The sequence below is a fragment of the Ornithorhynchus anatinus genome, chromosome 14 (assembly GCF_004115215.2).
Source record: "Ornithorhynchus anatinus isolate Pmale09 chromosome 14, mOrnAna1.pri.v4, whole genome shotgun sequence".
Lineage (NCBI taxonomy): Eukaryota > Metazoa > Chordata > Mammalia > Monotremata > Ornithorhynchidae > Ornithorhynchus > Ornithorhynchus anatinus.
This window is the reverse complement of record NC_041741.1, coordinates 27,680,493-27,693,776: the sequence shown is the minus strand read 5'-3', so window position 1 is coordinate 27,693,776 and position 13,284 is coordinate 27,680,493. Positions and strand designations below refer to the sequence as shown.

At 46.6% G+C, this 13,284-nt stretch overlaps 1 protein-coding gene across 2 annotated transcripts in view; it reads right to left on the bottom strand.

Moving 5' to 3' along the window:
* The window catches only part of METTL25 (methyltransferase like 25), a 91,286-nt gene that overhangs the window by 74,312 nt on the left and 3,690 nt on the right, over positions 1-13,284 (bottom strand). For both annotated transcript variants that reach the window (XM_029079235.2, XM_029079234.2), the window contains exons 2-3: positions 8,217-8,384; positions 4,288-4,394 (exon numbers count right to left, since the gene is read on the bottom strand). In XM_029079235.2, coding sequence (XP_028935068.1) covers positions 4,288-4,394; positions 8,217-8,384 — 275 coding nt within the window. The remainder of the gene's footprint in view (positions 1-4,287; positions 4,395-8,216; positions 8,385-13,284) is intronic.

Sequence of the window (13,284 nt, the reverse complement as noted above, 5' to 3'; positions counted from 1 at the left end):
ATGACCTCTGACTCCAAAGCCCGGGCTCTTTCCACTGAGCCACGAGAAGAGGGAGGAGGAAAAGGAAGGGGAAGGAGGAGAAGGGAGGAGGTGGGAGGAGGAGGAAGGAGAAGGAGTGGGGAAGAGGGAGGATGCGGGTGGAGGAGGGCGGAGGAGGGGGGGAAAGGAAAAAGAGGAGGAGGAGGAGGAGGAAGAAAGAAGGAAGAGGAAATAACCGCAGACCTTATCCTCTAACGGTCCTTAAAAACCAGCTACCGATGGCGCAAAAAACCAACGGATAACGGAGTGCAAGTTGGGCTATTCATGCCAGAAGGCAATTAGGAAGGCTGCGGTGTGGTGGGTGAATACTGGGAGCGCAGTTTCCATAATGCAGCCGGGAATCGCTCATAAACAGGATGGGGATCTGCCAGGAATCCTGGTATCGAGAGTTCACGGTTCGTTAGCACTGCAGAGGGAACCAAGAGAAACGGTGTGGCTCAGTGGAAAGAGCGTGGGTTTGGGAGCTAGAGGGCACGGGTTCTAATCCCACCTCCGCCATTTGTCTGCTGTGTGACCCTGGCCAAGCCACTCACTTCTCTGGGCCGCAGTTACCTGCTCTGTCAAAATGGGGATTAAGACTGTGAGCCTCACGTGGGACAACCTGATTACTCTGTAGCTGCCCCAGTGCTTAGAACGGTGCCTGGCACGTAGTAGGCGCTTAACAAATGCTATAATGATAATCGTCCCAGTAACCAGTTGCAAACCTTTAAAGTTCACAGCGAGCTCACAGTCTAGAGGGGGAGACAGACACTAATAGTGATGAATAAGTTACCAATAAGTACGTAAGTGCTACGAGGCAGGGAGGGGGGGATGAATAAAGGGTGTGAGAGTAGCATAGTAAGCATTTAACAAATACCCCTTTTATCATCATCATCATCGCTATTAGAAGGACCGGGGCTCTAATCCCAGCTCCGCCACCCGTCTGCTGTGTGACCTCAGGCAAGTCACTTCGTTTCTCTGGGCCTCAGTTGCTTCAGCTGTAAAATGAGGATTACTAATAACGTCGGTATCCGTCGAGCGCTCGCTACGTGCGGAGCACCGGTCTAAGCGCCGGGGGAGATACGGGGTCATCGGGTTGTCCCCCGTGGGGCTCCCAGTCTCGATCCCCGTTTTCCAGATGAGGGAACTGAGGCCCAGAGAAGTGAAGTGACTCGCCCACAGCCACACAGCCGGCAAGCGGCAGAGTCGGGATTAGGACCGGGAGCCCCACGTGGGTCAGGGAGTGCTGGAGTCTGTAGCTTGTATCTACTCCAGTGTTTAGTACAGTGGCTGGCACATATTAAGCGCTTAAATTCAATCAAAAAACCACCAACAAACAAAAACTAACACTATATTCGATTCCCGTCCAAAGCTTCTTGGTACTGAATCTTCGTGGTCGGGCAGGGGCTGTCCTGAGGCTACCCGAATGGAAGCTCGTTGTGGAAAGGGAATTGTGTCTGCTTATTGTTAGGTCGTACTCTCCCAAGCGCTTAGTACAGTGCTCGGCAGATAGTAAGCAGTCAATAAATATGACTGATTGAATGAATGATTCCAGCATCAACCGCGTGGCACGGTGGGAAGAGCCCGGGCTTGGGAGTCAGAGGTCATGGGTTTGAATCCTGGCTCTGCCACTTGGCAGCAGCCGTGTGACTGTGGGCCAGTCACTTCACTTCTCTGGGCCTCAGTTACCTCATCTGTAAAATGAGGATTAACTGTGAGCCTCACGTGGGACAAACTGATGACCCTGTATCTACCCCAGCGCTTAGAACAGTGCTCTGCGCATAGTAAGCGCTTAACAAATACCAACGTTATTATTAATAGTCGACTACAAGTTTTATCGCAATACCAATGATTCCTTCTTGTTCATTTTCTTATTTTCAATATGTAATAAAATGCCACCAGTGAACAATATCCTAAGCCACTGACATACTGTCATTGTTTTAGAAAGATGAAGTTAAAGTCACTTTCCAAAACTTGCAGATTCCGTAATCCCTAAAAGAGACTTCTACTCTGTTGTAAAATACGTTTCATTTCCATTGTTTGTTACTTTTCAAAATCAAACGTATGTGTGCATGCATATACATGCCATTTGATTATCTGGCAACTGTGTACTGGCATTTGCACATATTTACCAAATAATTAGAATATTCACGTGCATTGCCCGTCGTATTTAACCTCTAACTGCATCATATATATGTAGTTACGTGAGCAAAGAAAAAGATCATAGGCAAAATGCCTCTTTAAATTTAACTATGTCCCCCCGGTTTAAAGTTGAGCCAAACACAAGTTTTTTTAAAAGATACCTAAAAACAGAGCCTTTTAAAAAGAAAAGGTGGGCTTTTTTTCATTTGATGAATTCCTAAGTTTGAACAAATAAAATCTATTTCAGGGTAGCACTGAATGCGGGAATAAGCTTAATGTAAAGCAGTCTATAGTTAGCATTTTGTGAATAGCAGAGCGCTGTTTTTCGGCTTAAATGAGTGGTTATAAAGTTGTTAATATGTTCTTTAAAACAGTTATTTACTCAAAGATGCCTGAAACTAATAAAGGGAGGCAATCATACTCTTTTTTTGTCCTAAAGTACTTAATATGTATTCCTCAACGACGGAGTACGATTTATTAAAGAAAATGAAATTTAGATTTACAACTTTTATCCCGTAATACGTAACAACAAGCTTTCTCTTCATCCTTTCGTTACGGATAATGATCACAATTGTGGGAAAAGGTTCTGCACCAACAAAAAAAATATACCCTAGTAAAAGACCGTGAGCTTTTTTGAACCTTTGTTCGCCTGGTTCAGTGAGCAGAAGGGAAAAAATAAAAACAGAAACTCTAGACTGCAAACTTATCGTGGCAGGGTAGGTGTCGGTTTTATTGTCGTCTGTACTCTCCCGAGCACTACGGTGCCCTGCACAATCAGTAAATATAATTGATTGATGATAACACTAAATTGAGAAATTCAGAAAAAAAGTAGAAAATTCATGATTTAGGTTTCTAATGGATTTTGTAACCTATTTAGGCTTTCTATCTCAGTATCATTTGTAATAATAATATCGATGGTAATAATTGCGGTATTTCGTAACTACTGGGTGCCAGGCACTATACTAAACACTGGAGTAGATACAGATCTGTCAGGCTGAACACAGTCCGGGTGCCGCGTGCCGTGTGCCGCGTGGGGCTCACAGTCTTAATCCCCATTTTATAGATGAGGTAGCTGAGACACGGCAAAGTGAAGTGACTTGGCCAAGGTCCCACGGCAGACAAGGGACGGAGCTGGGTTCAGAATCAACTGATCAATCAGTCAACCAATCAATCAGTCAATCGTATTTACTGAGTGCTTAGTGTGTGCACAGCACTGAACTAAGCGCTTCGGAGAGTACGACGCTACAATATAACGGCCACATCCCCTACCCGTAATGAGCTGGAATAATAACGTAATAATAATGATAACAATGGACCCAGGTCCTTCTGACTCCCAGGTCCTCTGACTTCCAGGCTCTTCCGACTCCACGGCCCATGATCTATCCACTAGGCAACACCGTTTCTCTGCAATCTCGATGTTTCAAGATTCCGTAATACAAAATTAAGAAGCAGTTAAAAAAAATGAACCGGACATTTAGTTCTTCCAGCTAAATCCCTAACATCCGTAAGAACGCTCCCTTAATGTGTACTTGTATATAATGTTTCTCATCTCCTGCTATCAGCCCCATCTGTGTGAAAAAAAGCTCCATTAAAACGTTCTACACGACTCCATTGGTAAAATGCGTTTTCTTTGACGTTCGTAACATTAACATCAACTACAGTCCTTTCTTCATCATAAAGAAGGCGATGAAAATCAAATACACCCTACGTACCTTACTATGTCGCTATTTTAATTAATTTACTGGTCCAGTGGAAAAGAGCACGGGACTGGAAACCAGGTACTCCAAGTTCTAATCTCAGTTTTAGCTCTTGACGAGATGAACCGTGAGATCTCGGGTAAGTCATTTAACTTCTCTGTGCCTCGGTTGTCTCATCTGTAAAATGGGGATTTGATACCTGTTCTCCCTCGTACTGTGGAACAGGGATGGAGCCCAAGCTAATTATCCCCCAGTGCTTTGCATCGAGTAAGGGCTTAAGGAATGCCATAATAATAATATAAATAATATTAATGATAACTGTCCTTATTAATGATAAAATGAATAAAAGATGAGGCACAACCAGAAATTCAAAAAGACGGAAAGAAACACGATGGAAGGATTTTATCTAAATTCCGAAAAATGTTCTTACCTGCTTTATGCCACCAAAATCTGCCATGCTGCCTATAAGTTCTGACATCACCTTAACTTCATGTGACTTCTTAATGTTCATAAATTCATCTAGCTTCACTTTCTCATCTGATCAAAAACAAAGTTAAATTTAAAATGTTACTGCCAAAGAAGCAAAATCAGACCTGAATTTTCAAACGTGTTAAAGACTTTCGTCGATTACACGGTAGGCTAAAACGTCAAATGAACCGTCGCCACGATGACTTAATTGATTAGCTGCTTTTGATTATTTTACCGTATCAAGTGAGGGATTAATACAGTTGGATAGTAAAGATGGTACAGGAAAATACTGTTCCATTAACATTAATAACAAGAACTTGCAAAATGCTCTCTAGTTATCCTGATTAGAAAAATGAATTTGTCTTGATTTTTTGAATTTTTTCCCCAGGATTTCTCTCTATCAACCTGCAGTCAAGATAAAAGTTTTGTCTTACAGAGCAGGCTAATCCCTTGGATGGATAATAATACTATTACTTCTTCTGCATGAGCTAAAAGACCTATTATAAACCCCAATTATCTAACCCATGCTGCAAAAATATGTAATACAGTTTCTCTCATTCTTAAGAAACGACTCTGGTTTCTGGGTTGAAATGTTTTTTTCCTTTTTACATGAATATTACAGAAAGTGCATAATGCATGCTCCAATTTCTTTTTCTGGACTTCGATGGAATAACCGCAAATTCAACCGGGTCAGATTTTTCCACATGTCCCGCAGACAGCGGATCAAAGTCGTGTGTCTGGGAAACTGCAAATTCAAAATGCAGATACGACCCATATGATTCGAATCCATCAAGTGCTGATAGAATTATTCTAGAGCAAGGCTGTATTTGAGTGTAAACACAAAAATCTGTTACTATATCACAAAAAAAGCGAATTCTTGATTTCTTGGGCACACATCAGGCCCTACCAAATACTTGGTGAAATGTAGCTTTAAATGTTAAAGATCCAAATTTTCAAATGCAAACACGGTAAACCGCTTGCTTTTAGTTTAAAATTTCAAAATTTGAAACCCGGAGGGAAAAGGGGAGGAAAAAATAATAATGAGAAGAAGAACTGTGGCAGTCGTTAGGCGACTGCTATGCGCTAACCACTGTAATGAGCGCTGGGGTGGATACGAGCTAATTGGGTTTGACAGTCTCAGTCCCCATTTTACAGATGAGGTAACTGAGGCACAGAGAAGTAAATCGACTTGTCCAAGGTCACGCGGCAGACGCGTGGCAGAGCAGGGATTAGAATCCAGGACCTTCTAACTCCCAGATCCGTGCGCTATCCACTACGCCATGGAAATGGCCTAATCACAAAATTAATCAAATAATCTACCAATCAATTGTATTTATTGAGTCCTTACTGCGTGCAGACCACTTACTGAACGCTTGGGAGAGTACAAGTCAATAGAGTGGGTAGACATGTTCCCTGCCCACAATGAACGCCTTAGAGAAGCAGCGTGGCTCAGTGGAAAGAGCCCGGGCTTAGGAGTCTGAGGTCATGGGTTCGAATCCCGGCTCCCCCACTTGGCAGCTGTGTGACCTTGGGCGAGTCACTCAACTTCTCTGTGCCTCAGTTACCTCATCTGTAAAATGGGGGTTAAGGCTGTGAGCCCCACGTGGGACAACCTGATGACCCTGTATCTACCCCAGCGCTTAGAACGGTGCTGTGCACACAGTGAGCGCTTAACAAATACCGACGTTATTCTCCTAAAGAAAGGCATAAATACCTGACTTGTAAAATGGTGGTAACAAGGATTTAGTTAAAATATTTGTGGAAACAGAGATGATCAAGTAAAAAAGAAAAGAAGGACAGTGCTTTGTACACGGAAAGCACTCGATAAATACAACTCAATGAATGAATGGAAGAAAATACAAATGTACCTTCATTCCACCATTCTAATTTTAAATTTCCCTATCTTCTCTTTGGATTTAGCCCACATCTTCTTCCACTACCTTCGTTTTCCTGAGGAATCTCTTTAGTTATATAAGAATAACCCCACAACCATAAGTAACACATTTGATCTAATTTTAGATTAAAAGTTTTCAGAGTGCATTACATGAGGAGAAAATGCTCTAGCTACAATTCTCAGTTGCTTCGGGGCAAGTAAAGAAGTCAAGCGCCACGCTTCGTGAGACAATGGTCGTTTCTTCCCGTGAATTCTTACCGAACGATGAATCGCTAAAAACAATCAGGCTTACTATGTTTGTCAGCCCCAGTGGAATGAACCCATTCATGATAAATTAATGCGGGCTAACATATTTTGTACCGTTGAGGAACGAAATCTGCATGACCGCGAAGGGGACAGGGATAACAGGGAAAAGGCAGACAAACTAGAAGAGAGAGAGAGAAGGGGAGAGGAAAGAGACAGGGAAAAGGGAAAACAGGAAAAGGGTTAGGAGATGCCCAGTGAGGAGGCGAGGAAGATGTAACGATAGAGAGATAAAGAGGAAGGAAGGCGAGGGGAGGGATTCTTTCTTCTCCATTGCTTTCTGTCACCAAGCCCAGCTCCAGAAATGGAGCTGGAAAAAGAGAACCGGGCGGTCAGAACCGTGAACGACAGCCCCGTTGAACTGTTCTGTCCTGACATGCGCTTAGTACACTGCTCCGCTCATAAGCGTTCAATAAATACTATCGACAACAACGAGGATGTGGAGGAGGCTGACGATGATGGTGCCACCGCAGCGTAAAGGGGTAGAGCAATACGATCTTACGAGGAGGATGATGACGACATTAGAGGGTAAAGCAACCCTCTAATCTTTTCATATCCTTGATTCTATTTATTGCCACTGCTCTCGTCCGTCCGCCTCCCCCGATTAGACCGTGAGCCCGTCAGAGGGCGGGGACTGTCTCTATCTGTTACCCGTTTGTCCATTCCAAGCGCTTAGTACGGTGCTCTGCACATAGTAAGCGCTCGATAAATACTATTGAATGAATGAATGATCTTTTCAGGTAGCAGGACGGGGCCCTCTCCGCCCGGTCTCTTCCCCGACAATGTGATTGTCCTTCCCAACCTGCAAGGGACATCTATTTTCCTCAGTTTAGCCACTCCTTCCATTCCATATCCTTGAACCTTTTAAGCGCTGGGAAAGAGTGACCATTGCCCCCGACCCCCGCACTTCTAATAGTTGTACTTTCTCTCTCCGAGCTCCCCATTCATTCATTCATTCATTCATTCAACAGTATTTATTGAGCGCTTACTATGCGCAGAGCACTGTACTAAGCGCTTGGAATGTCCCCAGAAAGAGGGGGAATCCCCCCCTCCGGCCTCGAATGCAGGGAGGCCGGCCAGGATCGCAGCAGTGAAGACGGGGACTAGGACTCCTCCGATTCTCCTCTCATCTTGGTGGGCCTGGAGCCGACGGGGAAGCGTTTGATTCCCCGGTCAATGGATCGACGGCGTTTACTGAGCACCTCCTATGTGCGGAGCACTAAACCAAGACTTGCGAGAGCACGATACAACAGAATTAGCGGACACATTCCTTGCCCACAGTGGGCCTGCAGTCCATTTCCTCTCCCTAAGCAGGATATGGGGACAAAGCCGGTTAAGGCAAACCACAGAGAAGCAGTGTGGCCCAGTGAATAGAGCAGGTATCCCAAGGACCCGACTTCTAATCCCAGCTCCGCCACTTGTCCGCTGGGTGACCCTGGGCAAGTCACCTCCTTTCTCTGGACCTCCATTACATCGTCTGCCAAATGGACATCGAGACGGTGAGACGCATGGGAGACAGGGATTTTGTCCGGCCCGATTTGCTTGTGTCGGCCTGGCACTTAGTAACCGCTTGACGGATACGACGATCGTTATCCCCGAAGACAAGAATCCCTCAAAGGTGAAAGATGAGCCTATCTGTATTGAGTTCTCACTACCGTCTCCTTTTTAAAACACTGAAAAGAAAGCGCACGTACCAGTTCTTGATTGCTGATTTTCATTAAGGACGCTCTGTAGACGTTCATACGGAGTACAGACTCCGAGATTTGGCAGAGAGTAATATTTGGCAATCAGGGCAAAGGACTCCACATCCACCAGCTTCTGATCATTTGCACCAAATATTTTATTGCATATGGACTCAGTATCTGCGGAGGCAGTCAGAAGTAAAAGGTAAATTGAAAGTGGGTTTCCTCTACCACTTGGAAAGAGCCTGGGCTTCGGAGTCAGACGTCACGGGTTCGACTCCCGGCTCTGCCACCTGTCAGCTGTGTGACTGTGGGCCAGTCACTTCACTTCTCTGGGCCTCAGTTCCCTCATCTGGAAAATGGGGATTCACTGTGAGCCCCACGTGGGACAACCTGCTGACCCTGTATCTCCCCCAGCGCTTAGAACAGTGCTCTGCACATAGTAAGCGCTTAACGAATACCAACATCGTTACTGCCACTAGGAGAGTGAAGAGATCCGAGAGAAAAATACACAGTTCAAAAGCAACGTTTTCATTTGAGAGTCAGAAAGACGATAAACTATAATCACTATATACTCTCGCTCAATACCTGCAACGTGAACTTCATTATTCATACAATTCTTATTTAACTGGTTGCCAGTCAATTGTTCACCGGTCTTATAGATGTTAATTCCAAATTCGGGGTTGGCTTTCCTTCTGGCCCTGAGATAGCTCCAAGAGAACAAATTTGTTTCATTTCTGGCTAAAAGAAATGCGGCTATTAAATTTATGAACTGCCCAGCTGGTCTACGACTGTGAATTAACGGGAAAAAAAGAATATGTACCTAAATGCCTTAATCCCTGCTTTTTCCACTAAGTCGTACTACTTTTTCTCACGCTGCTTGGTACACCGTCTGGTCCAGTATGTCCTTGGGATGGTAGAGAGGGTTAGAAAATAAAAAAAAGCACTACCCAACGGTCCTAAAACGGAGCTCGGATGATCCAATTTACGGTGCAAAAGTTGAGCACATTCAGTTGCCATGACAATTTTTAAATATTCACTCAGTTCTTCCAGAAGCGGGGCCGGCTTCCTAACACCCTCTCTCTTCACGCCCGGCAGACCGCTACTCTCCGAATCCAAGTCATTCTAAAATCGTATCCTCTCGTGGAGACCCTCCCTGATTAATCTGTCATCGCCCTTCCCCGACATCCTCTCTTTTTTCCTACTGCCATTTCAGCATGGCCGCATCACTCCAGTCCTCCTCCTCTCCCGAGCCCTTTTATTTTGAATGGTATCTGTTAAGGACTTGCTGTGTTTCAAAACGCTGTGCTGAGCACTGGGGTAGATACGAGTTTATCAGATTGCGCGCGGCCTCCATCCCACGTGGGGCTCACCGTCTTCTTCCCCGTTTTACAGATGAGGTAACTGAGGCGCAGAAAAATGAAGTGACTTGCCAAGGTCACACAGCAGACAAGTGGCAGAGCCGGGATTAGAACCTGGCTCCTCCCGGGTCCTCGCTTTTTCTCTAAGGTCATTCTGCTTCTCCTAGGGTCATGCTGCATCACCCCTGGGTATAATAATAATAATAATTATAATAGTGTTGGTATTTGTTAAGCGCTCACTACGTGCCGACCACTGTTCTGAGCGCTGGGGTAGACACAGGGGAATCGGGATGTCCCACGTGGGGCTCCCGGTCTTAATCCCCATTTTCCAGATGAGGTAACTGAGGCACAGAGATGTGAAGTGACTTGCCCACAGTCCCACAGCTGACGAGTGGCAGAGCTGGGATTCGAACTCATGACCTCTGACTCCAAAGCCCGGGCTCTTTCCACGGAGCCACGCTGCTTCCAGGGTACCCGTAGTAAGAGGGACAGAGAGAGAGTGATGGATTTTGGTGAGACGACTGAGGGAGGAAACAGGTTATAGAAAGGGGAAGTCCGAAATGGAACCTGCCAAAAATGTCCAAGAGGCCAAGTTTAAAAATTAGACTGGCACCTCGTCGATAATTTCTAAAGGCAGAGGACATACGTGTACTTCAATAAATTGGACATTTGATCTGTCCGTATTTTAAAAAAAACCCAGCGCCATCTTCTACGGTAAATGTAAGTAAAAGTTGGAAATTTCCCCTTCCACTTAGCGAAGCAGCGTGGCTCAGCGGAAGGAGCCCGGGCTTGGGAGTCGGAGGTCATGGGTTCGAATGCCGGCCCTGCCACTCGTCAGCTGTGTGACTGTGGGCGAGTCACCACTTCTCTGTGCCTCGGCGACCTCATCTGTAAAACGGGGATGAAGACTGTGAGCCTCACGTGGGACAACCCGATTCCCCTGTGCCTACCCCAGCGCTTAGAACAGTGCTCTGCACACGGTAAGCGCTTAAAATGGCTCAATGCAAAGAGCCCGGGCTTGGGAGTCAGAGGTCATGGGTTCGAATGCCGGCTCTGCCACTCGTCAGCTGTGTGACTGTGGGCGAGTCACTTCACTTCTCTGGGCCTCAGTGACCTCATCTGTAAAATGGGGATTAAAACCGTGGGCCCCGCATGGGACAATCCGATCACCCCGTATCTCCCCCAGCGCTTAGAACGGTGCTCTGCACGTAGTAAGCGCTTAACAAATACCAACATTATTATTAACACATACCAACATTATTCTTCCACTTCCTTTCACTGAACTCGAGATCTATTCCCCCCCCCAACTCGGACAAAAAGAAAAATGGGTCGAAGTTAATTGCCAGAGGTAAATTTCTTTCTCAACCGAATCGTGAAAAAATAGCCGTTTCTGTGACAGACATGTGTTAAAGACTTTTATTTTTCCGACGGGCTCATTGATTTCCTTGACGTTATAAACCGAGACTAGGATAATGTCGCCAAATGCAACACGGAGACATTTAGCTACGATACGGTAGGGGCATCTCAGTAAGCTATTCAGCGAGCGACTCAAATTTAAAGGCAATTCTAGACTGTGGGGCGGCAATTGTTCAGAGCGTGATAGAGACGGAGTTTTAAATCTTCAAGCGCAGAGGGACTCCTCATAACCGTTTGGTCACAGAACGGCTCCGCTAGCAGAAAGAAACGTGGCGTTTCTTTCGGAAGGGTAAGGATTTCGATCTATTTAAAACGTTCTAACAGTCTGGTTCGGGGTTTATGGTGAATACTTGCAGAGTTTCCAATCCAAATACAAAACGCTGGTCTTCTAATTCCGCGTCACATCCCTGGTAGTACGGAACGGGTTCCGATCCACCAGATCCTCAAGGGGCTACGGCCAAACCGACGGCCCTCGAGTGATCCGTTCAGACGCTTCCACGTACGTACGGCTGTGCTCGTACGCGTGAGACGTTCGGATTCTTGGGAAGCGTATTTGGAATCGGCCCGGCCCTCCGAACGGAAAACGACCCAGAAACGATCAAGGTCACGTAGCAGCCTGCGCCTGGAAAACCCTGGATGCCCCCCACAGACAAGCAGCGTGGTCTGGTGGATACATCAAGGACCCGGGGGGGGTCAGAGGGACCTGGGTTCTAATTCCCAGCTCTGCCAAATGTCTGCCGTGTGACCTTGGGCAAGTCACCTCACTTCTCTGTCCCTCGGTTTCCTCATCTGCAAAACGGGGATTCAATTCCTGTCCTCCCGTCAGACTGTGAATCCCACGTGCGGCGGGGACCGTGTCCGACGTGATTATCTTATATTTTGGACTGTCTCCGTCTGTTACCGATTTGTCCGTTCCGAGCGCTTCGTACAGTGCTCTGCACATAGTAAGCGCTCAATAAATACCACTGAATGAATATTTACTCCGGAGCTTGGAAAGGTGTCCGGGGGAAGCAGCACGGCCTAGTGGATGGAGCACGGGGCCGGGAGTCGGAGGGTCCTGGGTTCTAATCCTAGCTCCATACATATCTGCTGAGGAACCTCGGGCAACCTCACTCATCCTTTCAATCGTACTTGTCGAGCGCTCACCGGGTGGGGGTCGCTTCATTTCTCTGTGCCTCGGTGACCTCGTCTGCAAAATGGGGAGTGAGAATGTGAGCCCCATGTGGGACAGGGACTGCGTCCAGCCTGATCAGCCTGGATCTACCCCGGCGCTTGGCAGCGTGGCTCAGCGGAAAGAGCCCGGGCTTGGGAGTCCGAGGTCATGGGTTCGGATCCCGGCTCCGCCCCTCGGCAGCTGTGTGACTGTGGGCGAGTCACTTCACTTCTCTGGGCCTCAGTTCCCTCATCTGTCAAATGGGGATTAACCGTGAGCCTCCCGTGGGACGACCTGAGGACCCTGCATCTCCCCCGGCGCTTGGAACCGTGCCCTGCACACAGTGAGCGCTTAACAAATACCGACATTATCATCATTATAATTATTACAGTGTCAGGCACATAGTAAGTGCATAACAAATACCATTAAAAAATAACACCACGGTGCTTGACCACACACACTCCAACCGTCATCATTCACATTGGGACGACGGAGTCTTCTGTCGTGACAGACAAGCCGCGGTCCTGTCCCGAAGATCTCGGGCCTGAGAGGCAGCGTGATGGAATTCATTCGGGTGCTACCCGTGGCTCTGCCACTTATCTGCTGTGTGACTTTGGGCAAGTCACTTTTCTGTGCCTCTAGACCGTGAATTCATCGTGGGCAGGGAATGTGTCCGTCATATTGTCGCATTATACTCCCCCACTCAGACCGTAAGCCCGTCCAAGGGCAGGGACCGTCTCTATCCGTTGCCGATTTGTCCGAGCGCTTAGTACGGTGCTCTGCACACAGTAAGCGCTCGCTACATACTATTGAATGAATGAATGAATAGTACAGCGCTCAGTAAGCGCTCAATAAATACAACTGACTGACTGATGGAGTCACCGGAGAGGACTGACACACCCATTTTACTTCCGGAGAAGAGTCAGCCACCCTTTCGTGGAATCTTTCTGACTCCACCCAAATGCATCAGTGCAGCTATCTTACTCATTCGTAATTGAGTATATAATTTCTGGGTCATCTCGGTAAAAATGTGGTCTCTGACTTCGGTTCGAGGAACCAATCCCCCGCTTAATAAAAATTGTTCCCATGGGAAAAATGGTTTCAACTTACGCATTCCGGCTTAAAATGCATTTTACAGTCACTTACAAAA